Source organism: Chaetura pelagica, unplaced genomic scaffold (assembly GCF_000747805.2).
Source record: "Chaetura pelagica isolate M959 unplaced genomic scaffold, ChaPel_1.0 scaffold248, whole genome shotgun sequence".
NCBI lineage: Eukaryota > Metazoa > Chordata > Aves > Apodiformes > Apodidae > Chaetura > Chaetura pelagica.
In genome coordinates, this window is record NW_009954309.1 from 2,402,852 (window position 1) to 2,418,623 (window position 15,772).

Here is a 15,772-nt window from a genome sequence, read left to right on the forward strand (position 1 = left end):
TTTGTAGTCAGAATTGTCTTTATTGACTTTATTTTCATTTTTGTACACAAAGAAAAACATGTTCATATCCCATCATGAACAAAAACTTAAAAAGGCAGAACTAGAAGACATTTGTGTCCTTCACCAAAGCAAAGCTGTGCTAAAGGTTCCAAACATTTCCATTTTTAAAATAAATATTTTCTTTTTTCATTGTCTACATTCCAGTCTTCAGAATGTCACTGGAAACTGCAGCCTATCATGAAATACACACTTTTAAACAGAGTCCGAGCTCACTGTGTTTGGTAGCTTGCCATACCATATCCAGCTTGGTTAGGTATTACAGGAGCACCTTGTCCCTGGGCAGGTTGAGCACCAAATCCACCCATCCAGGCAGCAGATGGAGATTGGCTTAAAAAGAAAAAGAATGGTTAAAAAAAAGGAACAGGGGAAAAAAATAAATAAATCATGCAAGCTAGTTATTTACAAGAAAACAGACTTTTAAAAAGTATGTAAAAACATACTTTATACACTAGTATTAATTTCTTTTTCTCTTTAATGAGTAATTCAGATTAAGTGCTACAACACATGATTCTTGAAAATACCATGAGCTGCTTAAGATCAAAGGAAAAAAAAAAAAAGCCCCACAAACCTTGGTACTAGTTGCCTAGGACAACTGCCTCCCAAAGGCATATGCAGGTGGCTTTAAGTCAACATCAGCGATGCAGAAATGCAAAAAGTTCCCCAACACCTAATTGGCATGAATACCAGTGATAGGTTTATCAGGGTTTTAATATGTTTAGTTGGCAAGAGATAATGAAAAATTAAGCAAGCAAAGAAGTTATTTTAGAAGTATGTTAAAACAAAAAAGTTGTGAAGATTCCAGTCTTCAAGAAATCAAGTATTAAAGGCCCACCCAAACTCTGAAACTGCCCAAGTTAAAATATAGTTTCTTCTCTTCAGGGTTATGAACTTTTCAGGCAAGTACTTGGGCTCCTTGGTTCAGACTCTCCAGTATTTACCAATTCTAGCAAAAATCCAAAAAATTTTTAGATACCAGAAAAGACCACCACCCAAAACTCTACCAAAGAAGTCTTTGTGCCTTGAGTCTCTAAACACCCATACACATAAAATGTGTGATTGAGAACAAGCCACAGTGACTCACCCCATTATCTGGTCCATGGTAATCATGAAACATAAGCATTAAGCACAGAGGAGTCCACTTAAGGCTTGAAACCGAATGAGCCTGAAACTCAGATATAACATTCCTGGAATATTCTAAGAAATTAAATACAATTACTCACTCTACTCCAAAACCCTGTTGATTCCATGCTTGGCCATACATTCCATATGATGGTACTTGCCACCCGTTAGCCATATATTGCCCATATTGTTGGGGATTTCCATATACTTGGCTCCACTGCCCCCACTGACTGTAATCCACCTAAGAAGAGAATAATTCATTAGTACTTCAGGCTCTAGACGAATTATGTTCCTTTTGTGCTGCTGAAGGGGAAATTTTTGGCTGTATCAATCACAGGGCTAAAACAAGCAATAACGAGATCAGAAAAATAAGATATCACTTAAATAGGTGCTTGTACTGAAAAACATTGTTTTGTGTTTGAAAAAAACAAAGAATATTTGGTTGGACAGTCACCTAGTCCAGAGTCAGTGAACCAGCAAGAATCAGAATTACCTCAATTTTTCTCCCTATCTTGAATCATATCCAGAAGACAGTAACAGATATTTCACCAAAATCACTAGCCCAATTTGATGCACAACTGGAACATAACTGAGACAGAACATGGAATTTCATAAGAACACTACCACAAAATTTAACAATTACAACTGAGAAGGCATTATGGGTATACACACAATTGCAACACAACAAAGAGGTTTAAGTGCAGTTACCTGTTGGAAGTTTTTAGTCATATCGGGGGATTCTTTACCCCAATAACATTTAACAACATGTCCTTCAATTGTGGTTCCATTAACTGAAACAATAGCATGTGCTGCACTTTCATGGGTTGAAAATCTAAAGAATGCAAAAACAAACTAATGTTAGGCTTTGCAGTACTTTCCCCCAGATTGTTAAAAAGCAGTGACTCCATACACTCAGGAAATCCAGAGAGAAAGCTCTGCTTTCAAATAGTTGTCTTCTCAGGTAAAAAGATTGGTGGCCACCTTTAAAAATTCTTAATTTTTCTATGAAAAAATAGTGACAGCTTTTAATGTATCAGCATAAGTTCAATTAAGTGAAATTACAGAAAGAGGAAATGTTACTACATTAACAAAATCACAGACTTATTTTTTTCTCTGTCCATACCTGACAAATGAATAACCTTTTTCTGGAAACACCCTTATTTCCATAATCTGTCCAAATGGTGAAAAAGTCTGTCTCATAAGTTGATCTACAACATATAATGTTTTGGAATTAGTAACCACCCTGGTGTCCAAAAAGCTTCAATTGAAAAAAAGTAACAACACAAATCATACCTGTTAGCCCAGAGGCAATTCCTCCACAGTACACAGTACAATTTTTTGGACTTGACTGATTTACTACATCTTCAAATCTCAATTGTTTTGTATTATCTATAAAGACAGAAGGCTGGTTTTAAGCAGCAGGAAAACAGTAGCCACAGAAATCCAGATACTCAGCTTGTAAACAAGCATGAATTATATATTTAACAAATATGTTCCACATTTTATGATAGATCAGTAGTGTCACTACTACGTTGATAAATATGCTAAAGTAAGTCCTTATCTATTCTTTATGTTCCCAAAGTCAAGCTAGGTATGTAGATAAGTGACTTTGACATGATTTTGACAATGTTATGTTTTACTTCTCCAGTGAGCAGCAATGTGCAAGAAAACAAACACCACACAGCACTACATGCAGGGCTTACTTTCTTGTGTACTTTTGGGTGCTGGCGGTTTCCGCGTTGCCCAGTTAGTTCTGATCTGTCGGCCTCCCAACCACTGGCCTCCCATGTGTACAATAGCATTTTCTGCATCCTAAGGAGATTAAAATAAAGGTTGTAACACACCCAAACAAGAAATATGTGTAAGTCTACTGCCAAGACAGACTTGGTTGCCAGTTAATGTTGACAAAACCAGTAACAGTACTAAAAAGTATATGAAATTCTGAACAACCACTGCGACCAGCCAACAATGAAGCAGCATGAAGCCAACGGGTTACAGAGAAGTAGAGAGTCAACTCTTAGCTGCTAATGAATTGCTCAATAAAAAGAACCATCTTCAATTTCAAAATGTTCTAATAACTCAAGCAAAGGACCAGTCAAGAACCTTACAGAGATGTAGGGCTCAAGCAAATAAATCCAGCAACACTGCAGTGTATGACACACTTGGATGCCTTTGGTCCCCATAAAGACAGAGCTTTGATGAGAACCTAAACCTGGCCAGCAGCAGCCCCTGCTGTGTGGCATGGCAAGATGCTCCTTTGGGCTGAGGGCTCCAGGTGACAGTCCACAGGGCTCCTGCCTGACACAGGGAATGGCACTGGAGCTGGTGTGGTGCCTTAGATACGAGACCCAAAGCACTCCTGATGGGACCAGGCACCCAACTCACTGCTGCAGAGATGGCTTCACAGACAAAGATGAACTACCCTACCCCAACCAAACAAGCTTTCCATGGTCAGGAATCTCCTCCCACCATGTTCTTTGCTGTCATCTCAATTGTTTCAAACCTCAACCACAAGTGATGGAAGTTGATTCCAGTAAGTTTGTCCCACACACACAAGCTAATTTTCCCTTGCAAAAATCTGATATATAGTGAATAGATGAACAAAGAGGCAAAACTAAAAGAGGAAAATGTGCAATTATTTTAAATTTACATTGTGATTACTCACCAGTTTGTTATAAAAAGATACAAAACCATAGCCTTTTGACTTTCCAGTTGCCATATCTTTAACTACCCGTGCATCCCTGTGAAAAGAAGCACAGCTATATGAGGGCAGTATTAATAACCTGCAAAATAAAAACTAAAAGGAACCACACACACTGTATTGTGAGCATAATTTTTTCTTATAAATTCAGTTAGCCCTAAAACTACAGTAATTCCTGAACTCTCCCTATTGCTCCTTTACCTGTTAGAAAAAAGCAGTAGGACAAAAAAAATAACATGTAATAAACATGCAACCTATCCACATAACCTATACTGGCTAAAACTAGAATGTTCAAATTTGAAGTATAAAAGAAACAAAATTTCCTTTTCTAATATTCTATTGGCTAGGGTCCTCTAAGGTTTACTGTTCTATAAATTACTGTAACAATTCTATCTAATTTACCATGCATTTTCTAAATAGTTAAATGTCTTCTGCCTAGTGATACAAAATATATGAAATATTAAAAAATCGAAAAAGAGGAAAAAATAGGAATTAAAAGGCATACATGGCCTGTTAACAGATTTCTTTATTTTTCTTGGTCAATTCTCTACCATCATTTTGGAGTTTGGGCAGCTGTAAATTTTGAAAAATTGACATTTTCAGAAATTTAAGAAAGGAGAATAAAACTAACAACAATGCTAAGCACACCAGTACGAAAACAACAAATTTACACAGAAATTTTAGTGAGTAAGTTAAAATGATTGGAAATATAGAACTGCACTGAATATAGAATGTTAAAATGTAAATACTAAAATATGTATATATAAATAATGTATAATAAGAATAAATAGAAATGAGAAAAAATCTACAACTGAGTTCCAGTGTGCACAGTTCCTTGCAGTTAGCCTTCAAGATCCTGTCCATTCTTATGAGCAATTCTGCAAAATAACCAGAATGCTATTACTTTTAATTGTGACTTGGACTTTAGAAAAACTGCAGGTCTCAGGTATAAATATAGATTGAGAAACAGAAACCTGAATTATTTTCTTAAAATTGATTTTTAAACAGTACTACTTACCACATTAAGAGACAAAAAGCAAAGTAAACAAAATAGCAGAGGTAAGAAATAAGATTTATGATTCATTTAAAAATATGCGTACAGAACAAGAGAAAAATAAGAATTTTGCTCTTAGAAATATATTCCTGTAAAATAGTACAAAAGCATTCATGTGCAACTTTAAAAGATTTTTATAAACTGACAGCAGATGAATAGACTTTTTTTTGCAGCAGTACTCTTTAAGGACATAGATACTTTAGCTCTCACATGGATTCTTGTAATGTTCAATCATGTTAAATTAAAACACCAGGTAATTTGGTATCACCTGAATTATCTATAATTAATTCTCTTAACTGGCAGAAATGTGCACATATTGTAAATCCACCATTCTTTCATTCAAGTACTATAATCTTTATCCCCTGTTACCATCCAAATTCTCATATTAGCTTTTTTCAAAACATTCACAGTTATTTAACTAGCTGCTTCATAAAATTATATTCAAATTGCCCAGTTTTCTATACTGGCTATAAATTGCAATATGAATGCATACAAAACACACTGAGGATGCAACATACACCACTTATCAAGTCACTATTCTGTACACATTCTGAACAACAAAAGGTCACACTTAAGAACAGTAATTAAATTTTAATAAGTTAGCATATAAATTAGGTTAGAAGCACACTGCATTCAGCAAAACAGGAGCACAATTACATTACTGTATTTACAATCATAAGAGATATTGAGATAGAACAACAATCCCTCCCTATTTCCCACCCAACACAAGGAAATTAACATCAGAAAAATTATCTATAAGAAATAACATTTCAACTCAGAAACAAATTTTCACTGTCATATTTTCTAAGTGATATTGAAAATGTTTATGATGATACTTACGATATTTTACCAAAAGGAGCAAATGCTGACTTGATGTCTTCTGTTGTTATTTCTGGACTTAAATCCCCAACGAACACATGGAAGTGATCTGAAAATAAATAATTTACTAATCAAATATTTAACTGCTATCTAATATTTCAACTCCTGAGATAAGTGATGCTCTGCACACAGGACTGGGAACCAGGAACACTCAGGATTCCATCTGATGAGCAGCAGCAATTTAATCTGTGCACTCCAGTTTCCCCAGTTGTAAAGCAGAAACAGAAGAATTAGTTTGCAAAATTCTAACAAACACAAGATGAGAAGGAAAAAAGTTGTGTTTAAATGCACTTATGACAAATTATTACCACGTCGTGAAGTATTTGTGAGGAAGTGATACTGGTGGCATTACTTTACTTACTGGATGTATCTTTTTTCTGGCTACTTGGTGTTGTTGCCCAGTTTACTTTGACCTCCTGAAAATAAGTATAAGATTTAGTATAAATTAAAAAAAAAAAACATTACATTTTATAAGTTCATTCAAGGGTGGGTTACAACTGTCAACGTTTAAAAATCATCATTCAATATACAATGCTGCCATAATTAGAACATCATTACCAATATGCTTTCTAAACAACTTATTTTATTTAAATAAATATTTAAAAATATGTATTATTCTAACAAGAATTAACCTTGGTAAACATCTTCCAACAAAACAAATGCCCCACCATTTTATTAGTATTTTTACACTAACCTATATTCCTTAAATCTAAAATTACAATGTAAGCAACTTACCTTTCCCAAAATTTTTCTCCCATTCATAGCAGCTAATGCAGCAGCTGCATCTCTGTGTTCATAAAATTCCACAAAGCAATAAGGGTCATTGCTTGTATGCTGCAAAACAGAAAATCCAACAGAAGAGTTGACCCTTCTGCTATCGGGTTGCTGAGAAGAAAATCCAGGAAAATATATTACTTATAGCTAGAAACGTTAAGAATTATTTGCATTAGATTTATGAAATAGCCTTTGACATTACACTTCAATGCAAGAATTATGATGGGACCTTGAATAAAGAGTCTAGCAATTTTTGAAGTACAGGTTACTTTATATGAGGGCTCAGTATTTCAGGTTATTAAACTAAATATAATTCAACTACCAGAAAAGTGATCTGCAGAGTGGACAGAAGGGGGGGAAAAAGGGGGGAGAATGGAGAAAAGAATGGTCTTCTGCCTCAGACATATACTCCAAGCTTGAAAGGTTTGTCCCCCAGATACATTTTTGCCAATTTTCTCTCTCCTCCTACTGAAGAAATCTTTCCTTTTATTTGCATGAAAATCACCAGCAGACAGCAACCCAGAATTTGCATATTCTGAGTCTCAAGTGAAAAATGTTATAGCCAGCAACTGGGAAATACCCCTTTGAAAGGACTCAAAGTAGTCTGACTGAAGGAGAAAGATATTAATGTATTGTTATTCATTAAGTCTTGAGTGTAACCCATTTTTGTAGGATGGCCTATTGAATCACCTTTAAAAATACTGACAAACAAAGCTCACTGAAGTATTAAATGTACCAGAGTACTAAGTGCAAAGAAAGTAAAAGTTTTCTGAAAAGTTGATCAAATGGAAATGATTATTAGAATGCTAAGTTTAAGGTTGGATTTAATCTGCCTAAAAGATATAATGAGAACAAAAAACCAGAACCTTAGACCAAAGTATCTACAATGAGTACTCTGCATGAACACAGACCAGATGATAAACACTAATATTGAACTAAACAAATTATTTCTTGAATGGACAGGAAAGGGTCTACCATGTAAAGAAACTGCTTTGGCATCAGTATTCCTGCATATCAACCTCCCCCAGGGTCAGAGCATAGCTCTAACATCAGAGAAAGCCTCTACCAGTTTTACTATTTAACTTCTGAAAATTCACACACACTTACATGGGCAAAGAAATTCTAACCCATAAAACTGGATTGTAGATCTTCAAACATCTCTCTGCCTACACCTGAACAGGGGAAGCTGTTAAGATCCAATAGCTGAATGGATCACAAGGCCTTTACACAGCAGTGATCAGGAAGTAGGCTGGAGTCATCCTTCTGAACATTGCCAGTACTAGGTGTCTCTATCTGATGCAAAAGGTCAGAAGGTCTTTTGTGCTAAGAACTCGTCTGAACATGCGAAGAGCCTCTTTTGCAATACCCAGATCTTTAGGTGTTAAAGATATCTGTAAATGTTAGTCATACCATCTGAGTATTACATACCCCCACTTGAAATCTCTGAACATTTGACATGTTCATGTCACATATTCCACAAATGACACAGACAGCGAGCAACAATTGATACAACTGACTGAAGGGAAGGAGGGAAACCACAAAAGGAAAACATTCAGGTATAAACTTGACTGATGGTGGTAATAACAACGGACAGGTAAGAACCACTTACATGTAACTCAGTGCCTATGAGAAGTTCACAACACAAAGATGAGAAGGATGGACAGTGCGGGCAGGTACTTAGACAGTTAAAAGTGCTGTAGCTGTAGGCCAGTTCCAGTCTAGAATCCAACCTGGACTTGCTGACTGCTTGGTGACAGGTGCTAAGGTCAGCCAAGTGCAGTCACCTCCGTATGACTGAATATAGCTGCAAGTAGTTTTTTGTTTATCTGCTCACTTCATTAAGACGTCTCCTGTGTTATTTCTATGGTTATGTAAAACCTAAAAACCACAAAGTCTAAATCAAGGTAAAATGAGCGCAGGAATTCCTCATCTGGTTCTCAAGAAATTAAACATGCTAACACGACCTCTCCATCAGCTGAGGGCTGGAGCAGCAGCACCTTATTTCTAAAGGGCACATGACAATCAAAACTTCAGAGAAAAACTAACAACTGTGCTCTGTTACCCTTCTGTTATTGGAGAATGATAACTAGACGCAGAACATGTGGCAGAGCTCTAATAATCACTACAAAGTTGTAAGGAAGTGCCACATGGGCAATTATTAGTTAAGACCAGGATGGGAGTGATTACACAAGCATCAGGTGGATAATAAGCAGCCAAAACCAAAAAAAGCAGTGTGTCACACTGAAAGGATGAAAAAAGCACAGAAGAGCTACTAGTAACGACTCTAAACAAGTCTGGTTGCAAGACTTGCCTTGTTAATACTTTCACTAATGATCTTGGTAAAAAAAGAATGGGATTGTACTCAGGAAATGTGTAATTACAAGTTAGTACAAACTGTAAGCAGCAGTAAAAAGTAGGAAGAGCATAAAGAAAACCAGAGTTGAAGCAGCAAAAATTAAACCTAGCAAAAATGCTGATTAGTCCCTGCCTGCTGAAAGTTTATCAATTATGAATGCAGAAGGCAGGAAAAAATATTAGGGAGTGAGAAGCTGACTAGGATCTGTGAACAAGATCACAGAAATGGCTACCAACCCTAAACCTGTCTGAGTATTTACAATGGAGAGAAGAAAGTATTAATATTTACCAACAGTTTGCACAAAAGACCTTATCTGGAATGCTACAGAAATTCTGTCACTTTGTTTCAAGAAAAAAAATAATTTAAGAACAGAGGTGCAGACAAGAGCTATTTGCACTGGCACAGAAAAAGCTCAGGAAGAGCAAATCTAAGTTTGAAGGATTTTTTTATTTTTCATCTATAGTGAAGAAACATTGATTCAAGAGGGAAAACAACTATTGAGGATTATGTTCAAATAAAGTGAAAAATTTAAAATAGCCAAGAATAACACTTGAAACAATAAGGTTTCTGATTATCAGAACAACATGGTTCTGAAAAAAGGAAGAAACAATCCTTTAAGTAAAGGGGTATCTCATCATCAGCTGGTAAAAGATACATCAGGGCTATAGGCTAAAGTACAGATCTGTACACAATAAGTCACTCTGCAAAATGTTATCCCAAAAGTCAAACACAACCTAAAAGAAACACCACCAGGAGATGTCAAAAGAAGCCCTCTAGTCCATTTGTTTTGCACAATTTTATCCGAAGTTACATTATATTTGCCACCCCCTTGGAAGTGGAAGGCCTTACCTCTGTTATCATTTTACAGCTTTTGCATGGTCCGATCTGGCTGAATAACTGAAGTATAAGAACTTCAGTCACATCTCTGGAGAGGTTTCCTACATAGCTACACAAGGAAAGAAAAAAACCAAATGTTCATCTTTTCAAATTCAATTATGATTCTAAAATCTTAATTTACTATCTCTCTTTAAATACCCAAGTTAACAGTTATCTTAAAGACAGAATATATGAATTAATTACATATTCTTTATACAGCATTCATATGGTTTCTAAGTTATAAAGTTTGCCACACAACTGAGAACATGAAGCTTGCTACAGACATAATACTGGACACCAAGATCTAGTGCCAATCATTGATTTGGCAGAAAATGTCAGAAGTAGGAAGAACACTGCTCAAGATTTTTGGGTAGAAGAAGCAACTTGACTGGGCAAAGATATTTTAAGTTTCACCTCCCACTGACCATCTAATCACGACTCCTGAATTTGGGTAAGAATCCACACAACTCCTATTACTTCAGTGGTAGATAGCAGACATAAATTGTGCTGCCTTGCAAGCAATCAACTCAATTTTCCTGTTAACATTTGGAAAACCAGCCCACTCACCAAAGGGCAAGACAATTTATGCAGCATTATGCCACAGGAATGCTCTGCACAGCATCTATGTCTAAAGCTACCACCTCTGTAAAACTCCCCCAAATTCTGGTAGTGTTATTTTAGTATCACCCATACTTTCTGATTTTTTTTATTTAGAAAACCTTAGAAATAATTCCAAGTTTTGAAATAGCCATCAAGTTTAGAATCCTAGATTTACCCAGATAGGCAGAATCCAACAGCAGAGATTTAAAACTACCTCTAGATACTATGCTGCACCTTAGACTCACTAAAAGTAAAACCAGGTCACAGAGATGGCTGAGAAAGAGTCATACACACAAAATCTTTAAAAAGTGTCTCATTTGTCATCAAATTGCAACAAAGTGATCAATCAAGGGGAAGACGTGTCACAGCAACACAACTCAGAAGTCAAGAGCACAGCAACATTCACTATCTTTACATGTAACCCTGTTAAGACAAAGCATTCAAATGTAACCAACAACATGACCAGAACTTTTGTGATTCAGTTGTTGAAACAATATATATTTTATTCATTTTACTCTTGATCTGTTATAGAATGTCACAATACAATAAACTAAAGTCAGCCTGAGCTGCTACTATACTTCAGGGAACATAAAAGTGAACTAGCATTTTTGGTCTATGCGTAAGCCGAACTCTTTTGGCTACAGCACTTTAAGTGCAACTTCTGTTCAAAGGGCATCCCTTTAAAAACGTAGAAAAGCCATTTCTGTGTTTGACAACTTCCATCTAGCATCAACATAATTAAAATGGACACTACTTGCTTTTATCTGCACACTACAAAAAAAGGTATCTACAGACTTCGGGTATGTTGTCATTCTTTCAACAACTATGAAACAGTTCTGCACTTTGTCAGTTAGGACTTAAATGCTTCACATGATCCAGAGTTTCTTACATATCACATCACCTGAATATAAAACACCCATTAAAAGCTTTCATTTACTCATTACTTTCTTACTAAATAGGTATTAATATAAGTCATTAATAGAAGCTAAATTTGCAGCCTGCATTGTTATAAAATAGTTTTTAAAAAACTGCAAAACCCTGTAAGTCCTATTACAGGAAAAATTGCCCATCTCAAAACTTAACAGTTAAACATTTATCTACACCTTCTTTCTGAAACATTAACTAAATTTTTGTTAATAATTCACCAAGATTAAATGGTAAATGACAAATAGTTTTAAATGGAAATCTTAACCTTCGCAGATATTGCTAGAATCTGATGGAAAAATATAATTACAAGTAAAGCATCAGCACTGCTGACACTTATTACTAGCTCCTGTTTCCTTTGTATGTTGTAGAACAGCATTAGTTAACACCATGCCCTAACAGCACACTGGTATGAGCACCTGTAAGGTGGCACTGATATGAAACTAAATACAATGAAGTCCTATTAACATCACTGTATCTAATTTTGCAGTAGAAGGGTACAATTAAAACTATAGACAAACCATCTCAGCCACTTCTGCATAATATTCATATAAATTTTGGAAATGCAAGAACCCTAAAGAGCAATCTGAAGAATTCCTCTTGGTCTGCCAAAAAGCCCAGGAAAAGCAATTGCTTAGAAATCTACGCAATTAAGATAAGATGTACCACACTAACTGCTAGAACAGATACCAGGTGGTTTTCCAATACCACTAAGCCTTCATGGGGAGCGAGACGCTGCACCATAAACTTTAGCTATGAATCAGGTTGCCTCTCCATAAAAATCAGCAGTGTAATTCTGGATCTCCTGATTGCTAGAATTAAATGGGATGTAAAGTCCTAATGGTCCATTAATTCTCTAAATACACATGACAAATACTGCCTCAATGTTTAATATTACCATAGTCAGAAGGCACTAACACCTTTCACAAGTTGCTAACACTCTGGAACTTGGAAAATACACACACTGAGAATACTTAACAATAAAAGGTTCATGTAACATCTGCAGACATACAAATGTCTTAAACTGCATGTAAAATATGGGAATACAAACCTCTACAAATTTAAAACAATACACTAAAAACTAAGAGTTGATGGTTACTTTCATGTCTTGAAGTAAAGGAGGTTACAGTAACACTACCTCTTCAGTAAGGCTAAAGATAGCTTAAAAAACATGCAAGCAAACATCTTCAGTGTACAATGCCTGCATAGCATGTAACTACGGAAAGAAATATAGTCAACACATTAGGGATAGAAACCTTACCTTTCTGGAAACACAAAGCTTTCCTCAGCTGATGCTAATCACCTGCCACACATTGCCAGCCTATCAGTGCACCCAGTTTTCCCCTTTCTAGCTCTATTTATATGTAACATAGCATTTTCTACTCTACTGTCTGAAATAAAAATAAGCTGAACCAGACCTAAAGAAAATAGGGCTTTTAACATTCTATTGCAGGGTATTTCCATCTCTTTTGTTTCGTTACATTCTAGAGGATACATTATTTAGACTTTTTAAAAATTACAAAAGCCAACAGAGAAGAAGCACTTGCTATACTTTTATTGGCTGTTGTGTCTGTTAATGTGACAGGGCAGCAAAAGTTGTGGCTTTTTGCGCACAGGCAGTAGTGTTCCCTTCTTCAAGTCTGAAGCACTTAAATACCAAAAAAAACCCACCAACAACAAACACCACCAAAACCCAAACAACCCAAACCATAACTCCCTCTCTCCTGATATAAATTTCAGTATGTTACACTTTTTATTGCTGCTGACAACACAAAGAATATGAATCTCTATTTGAAAGTCAGAGATCTTGTAAAATTATCTAAAGAGAAGGATGTAACAGCAAGCAATGAGTTTTAGAATTAAATCCTCTGGCTTGAACAGAAAAGTCCTCTATGTCAAGGGAAACAGGTTTTCATTGTCTCCTAGACAGGTAAGCAAGAAAGGGACTTTTACAGCCTCTAGTTTTATGTCCAAACTCCCCTACATACTACTTGGAGGAAAGACACTAAATATATTTTCACACTCAGACAACATGCCAGAAACGGCAGATTCCGTATTTACATGCAGAAAGTACGATAAGCAATATGGTAAGGTGGTGAAAAGCCCATAGGCTATAGCATTGCTGCCTCGTGCTGCTGAGCGCCTGGATACCAAGTCCAACACTGATGATACCAAGAAAAACCCACTCTGTATAGACTCCCCAGCAGACAACATTATTCTACAAGAGAATTGAGAGGCAGTATAAGAGACGTGAATCCAGCTCCGGGTTCACAGCTGAAGCCTTACTTCTGCACCCCACAATTACATACTGTGAATCCTCAATATCACATTTGACAAACCCAACAAAAAGGCCCCTCCCCTTCCCTCTTCAAAGCATTTAGAGCAGTAGAGAAAACTTTTTTTGGCAGAAAATACTGAAGATTATTCTTCACATTTCTGTGAAGGCCTACGAGTTACGAAAAGTGAGAAATACAAATATAAATAGTGTCTATTTTCTACATTAAGCCTCAGAGAATATTTTGAATTCTTAGAGGTTCATGACTGACCTATCAAGATTGAAAACAACATCACAGCCCTGTAAGTACTGCAAGTGGAAACAATTATTATTCCTGAGATATTTAAGATGGGCATAAATGTTAAAGTGAACAGTGATTAGGTGGGTTTTTCTTTTAACAATTTAAAAAATTGCTTGCAAGTGTTAAAAAAGAAAAGTCCTTCCCAATATATTGGTTTAGTTTTCCTTTCCTGAAGGAAGAAACAAAATACCAAAGGCATTCATAAGGTATGACTCAAACTGTCAACCCAGCACCTGTGCACATGGTCAAACAGCCAGGGAAACAATTTGTTCTTCACTTACATTTTTGCCCCTGTAAAAACAAACACACAAAACCAAGGAGTTCAACGAACAATACTAGTAGATGTTCTTGGGAGGCAGTGAGTTTTATTTCTAAGAAAGCATGACTGCTCTACAGGAAAAGTAGTGCATAGTATAATTATCTTTAAAACACAACTTGCAGTTATAAATTAAACATATTTCAGACAATAATAGGGAGATGCAAGAAGTGCTACAGCAGAATTTTTGTGTTCTATGAAAAAAGCCCTCAAATAATTACAGGAAAGTAACCTTACATGACTGTGGTTACTACAAAAGTACTAGGAAATAAATGTATATGCTGTCTATTAGTTTGACAAATTAAACAGAGTCACGTGTGCGCAATAAAACATGCAGGCAGCTGTGGAGATGCAATTTCAGACATCTTAGTTGCTACATATGTAATTCTTTTCTTGCCAGTGACTACGGCCCAAGTCAGATCACTGATGGATGCATCAGTAAGATAAGCCCACTCCCAATGTAGTACCAAAATTGGTTACCAGTAAAAGAACATCTTAAAACTCAGTCTAGATTTCACAGAATATTTTTAAAACTTAAAACTGGATACTTAAAAAAAAAGCAAGCAGATCCAATCAGGAAGAAAGGAACCTTGAAAACAAAAATGAGTAAAACACTGTGTACCTTGGCCCTTTTTTCCTCCTCTCATTCTAAAGCAACACAGAAAACTATGTCCACTATCAGGGCCAAGTAAACTCAGACCATTTGGGTAGTCAACACAAAAAGCATTTAAGATATGCTTATTTCAACTATGCATCTCGGGGATCAAGGACCACCTAATTACCTACACCACACTATAAACAAGTTAAAATAACTTCTGCAGACACAGGAAGGAGGAAAAAAAACCACCACCACAAATTGCCTTGAAAAACCTTAAATGCCAAATCATCATTTTGGTAGTGGAAACAAACCGGGGCAATTCAGAGATATTTTACTGCTTTTCAGTAGTTTCTTTAAAGTGGTTTTCGATCCAAATTATCTTTGAACGACTTTCTGAAGGCCACTGTCCCAAAAACTAAAGAGACAAAGATTTCATTTGCACTCTCTTGAGCTGCGTTTCTCACATGGGCAGCCTGAACGTTGTCGGGTCGAGGCTGCCTTTCTTACACGGACAGCCAGAACACTGAACTGTTCATACAGCATCTAACACCCTTCGGCAACTGAAAACCGAAAACCTTAAGAACTACTTAAAATAATCAGCAACAGAATTACGTGCTCTCATGTGCCTAACTGCACATACAAGCCTCCCTCAGATAAGTCAGCAGGACAAAGAAAACCCACCAAAGCCATACCTGCGGAGTTGAAAAGAACTCAACAGCAACCAAACAAGCTCGAATATAGAATTTTAACCAGCAAGCAGATGACAGCCACCACTAGCAAACACTGCCTAGAGAGACACGGCCAACACACAGCGATTCCTTTCGCCAGGGCCCAGGAGACTGTTACGGAGCCACGCTGCAAAGTACTAGAGGGAAAAGTAATTTTTCCCGATCCTGCCCGCTACAGAGTCTCTCGTTCCACGGCGTTTCCCATCCCACC

General features: G+C 36.4%; 1 protein-coding gene across 1 annotated transcript; it reads right to left on the reverse strand.

Moving 5' to 3' along the window:
- On the reverse strand, positions 1-9,883 carry TIAL1 (TIA1 cytotoxic granule-associated RNA binding protein-like 1). The gene is made up of 11 exons (XM_010003970.1): positions 9,793-9,883; positions 6,549-6,698; positions 6,175-6,229; positions 5,775-5,862; positions 3,845-3,920; positions 2,883-2,991; positions 2,473-2,568; positions 2,303-2,387; positions 1,888-2,011; positions 1,281-1,420; positions 1-387 (listed from the first exon to the last, which is right to left on the reverse strand). Exons 1-11 carry the CDS (start codon positions 9,802-9,804, stop codon positions 270-272), a joined length of 1,053 nt encoding a protein of 350 aa, XP_010002272.1. The 5' UTR covers positions 9,805-9,883; the 3' UTR covers positions 1-269.
- Positions 9,884-15,772: the final 5,889 nt, after the last annotated feature.

Coding starts and splice junctions, on each gene's coding strand:
- TIAL1 (XM_010003970.1), bottom strand. Junction 2,992..3,844: donor TATCTTTTTATAACAAACTG/GTGAGTAATCAC, acceptor TAATCTCCTTAG/GATGCAGAAAATGCTATTGT. Junction 388..1,280: donor CAACAGGGTTTTGGAGTAGA/GTGAGTAATTGT, acceptor TTTCTTTTTAAG/CCAATCTCCATCTGCTGCCT.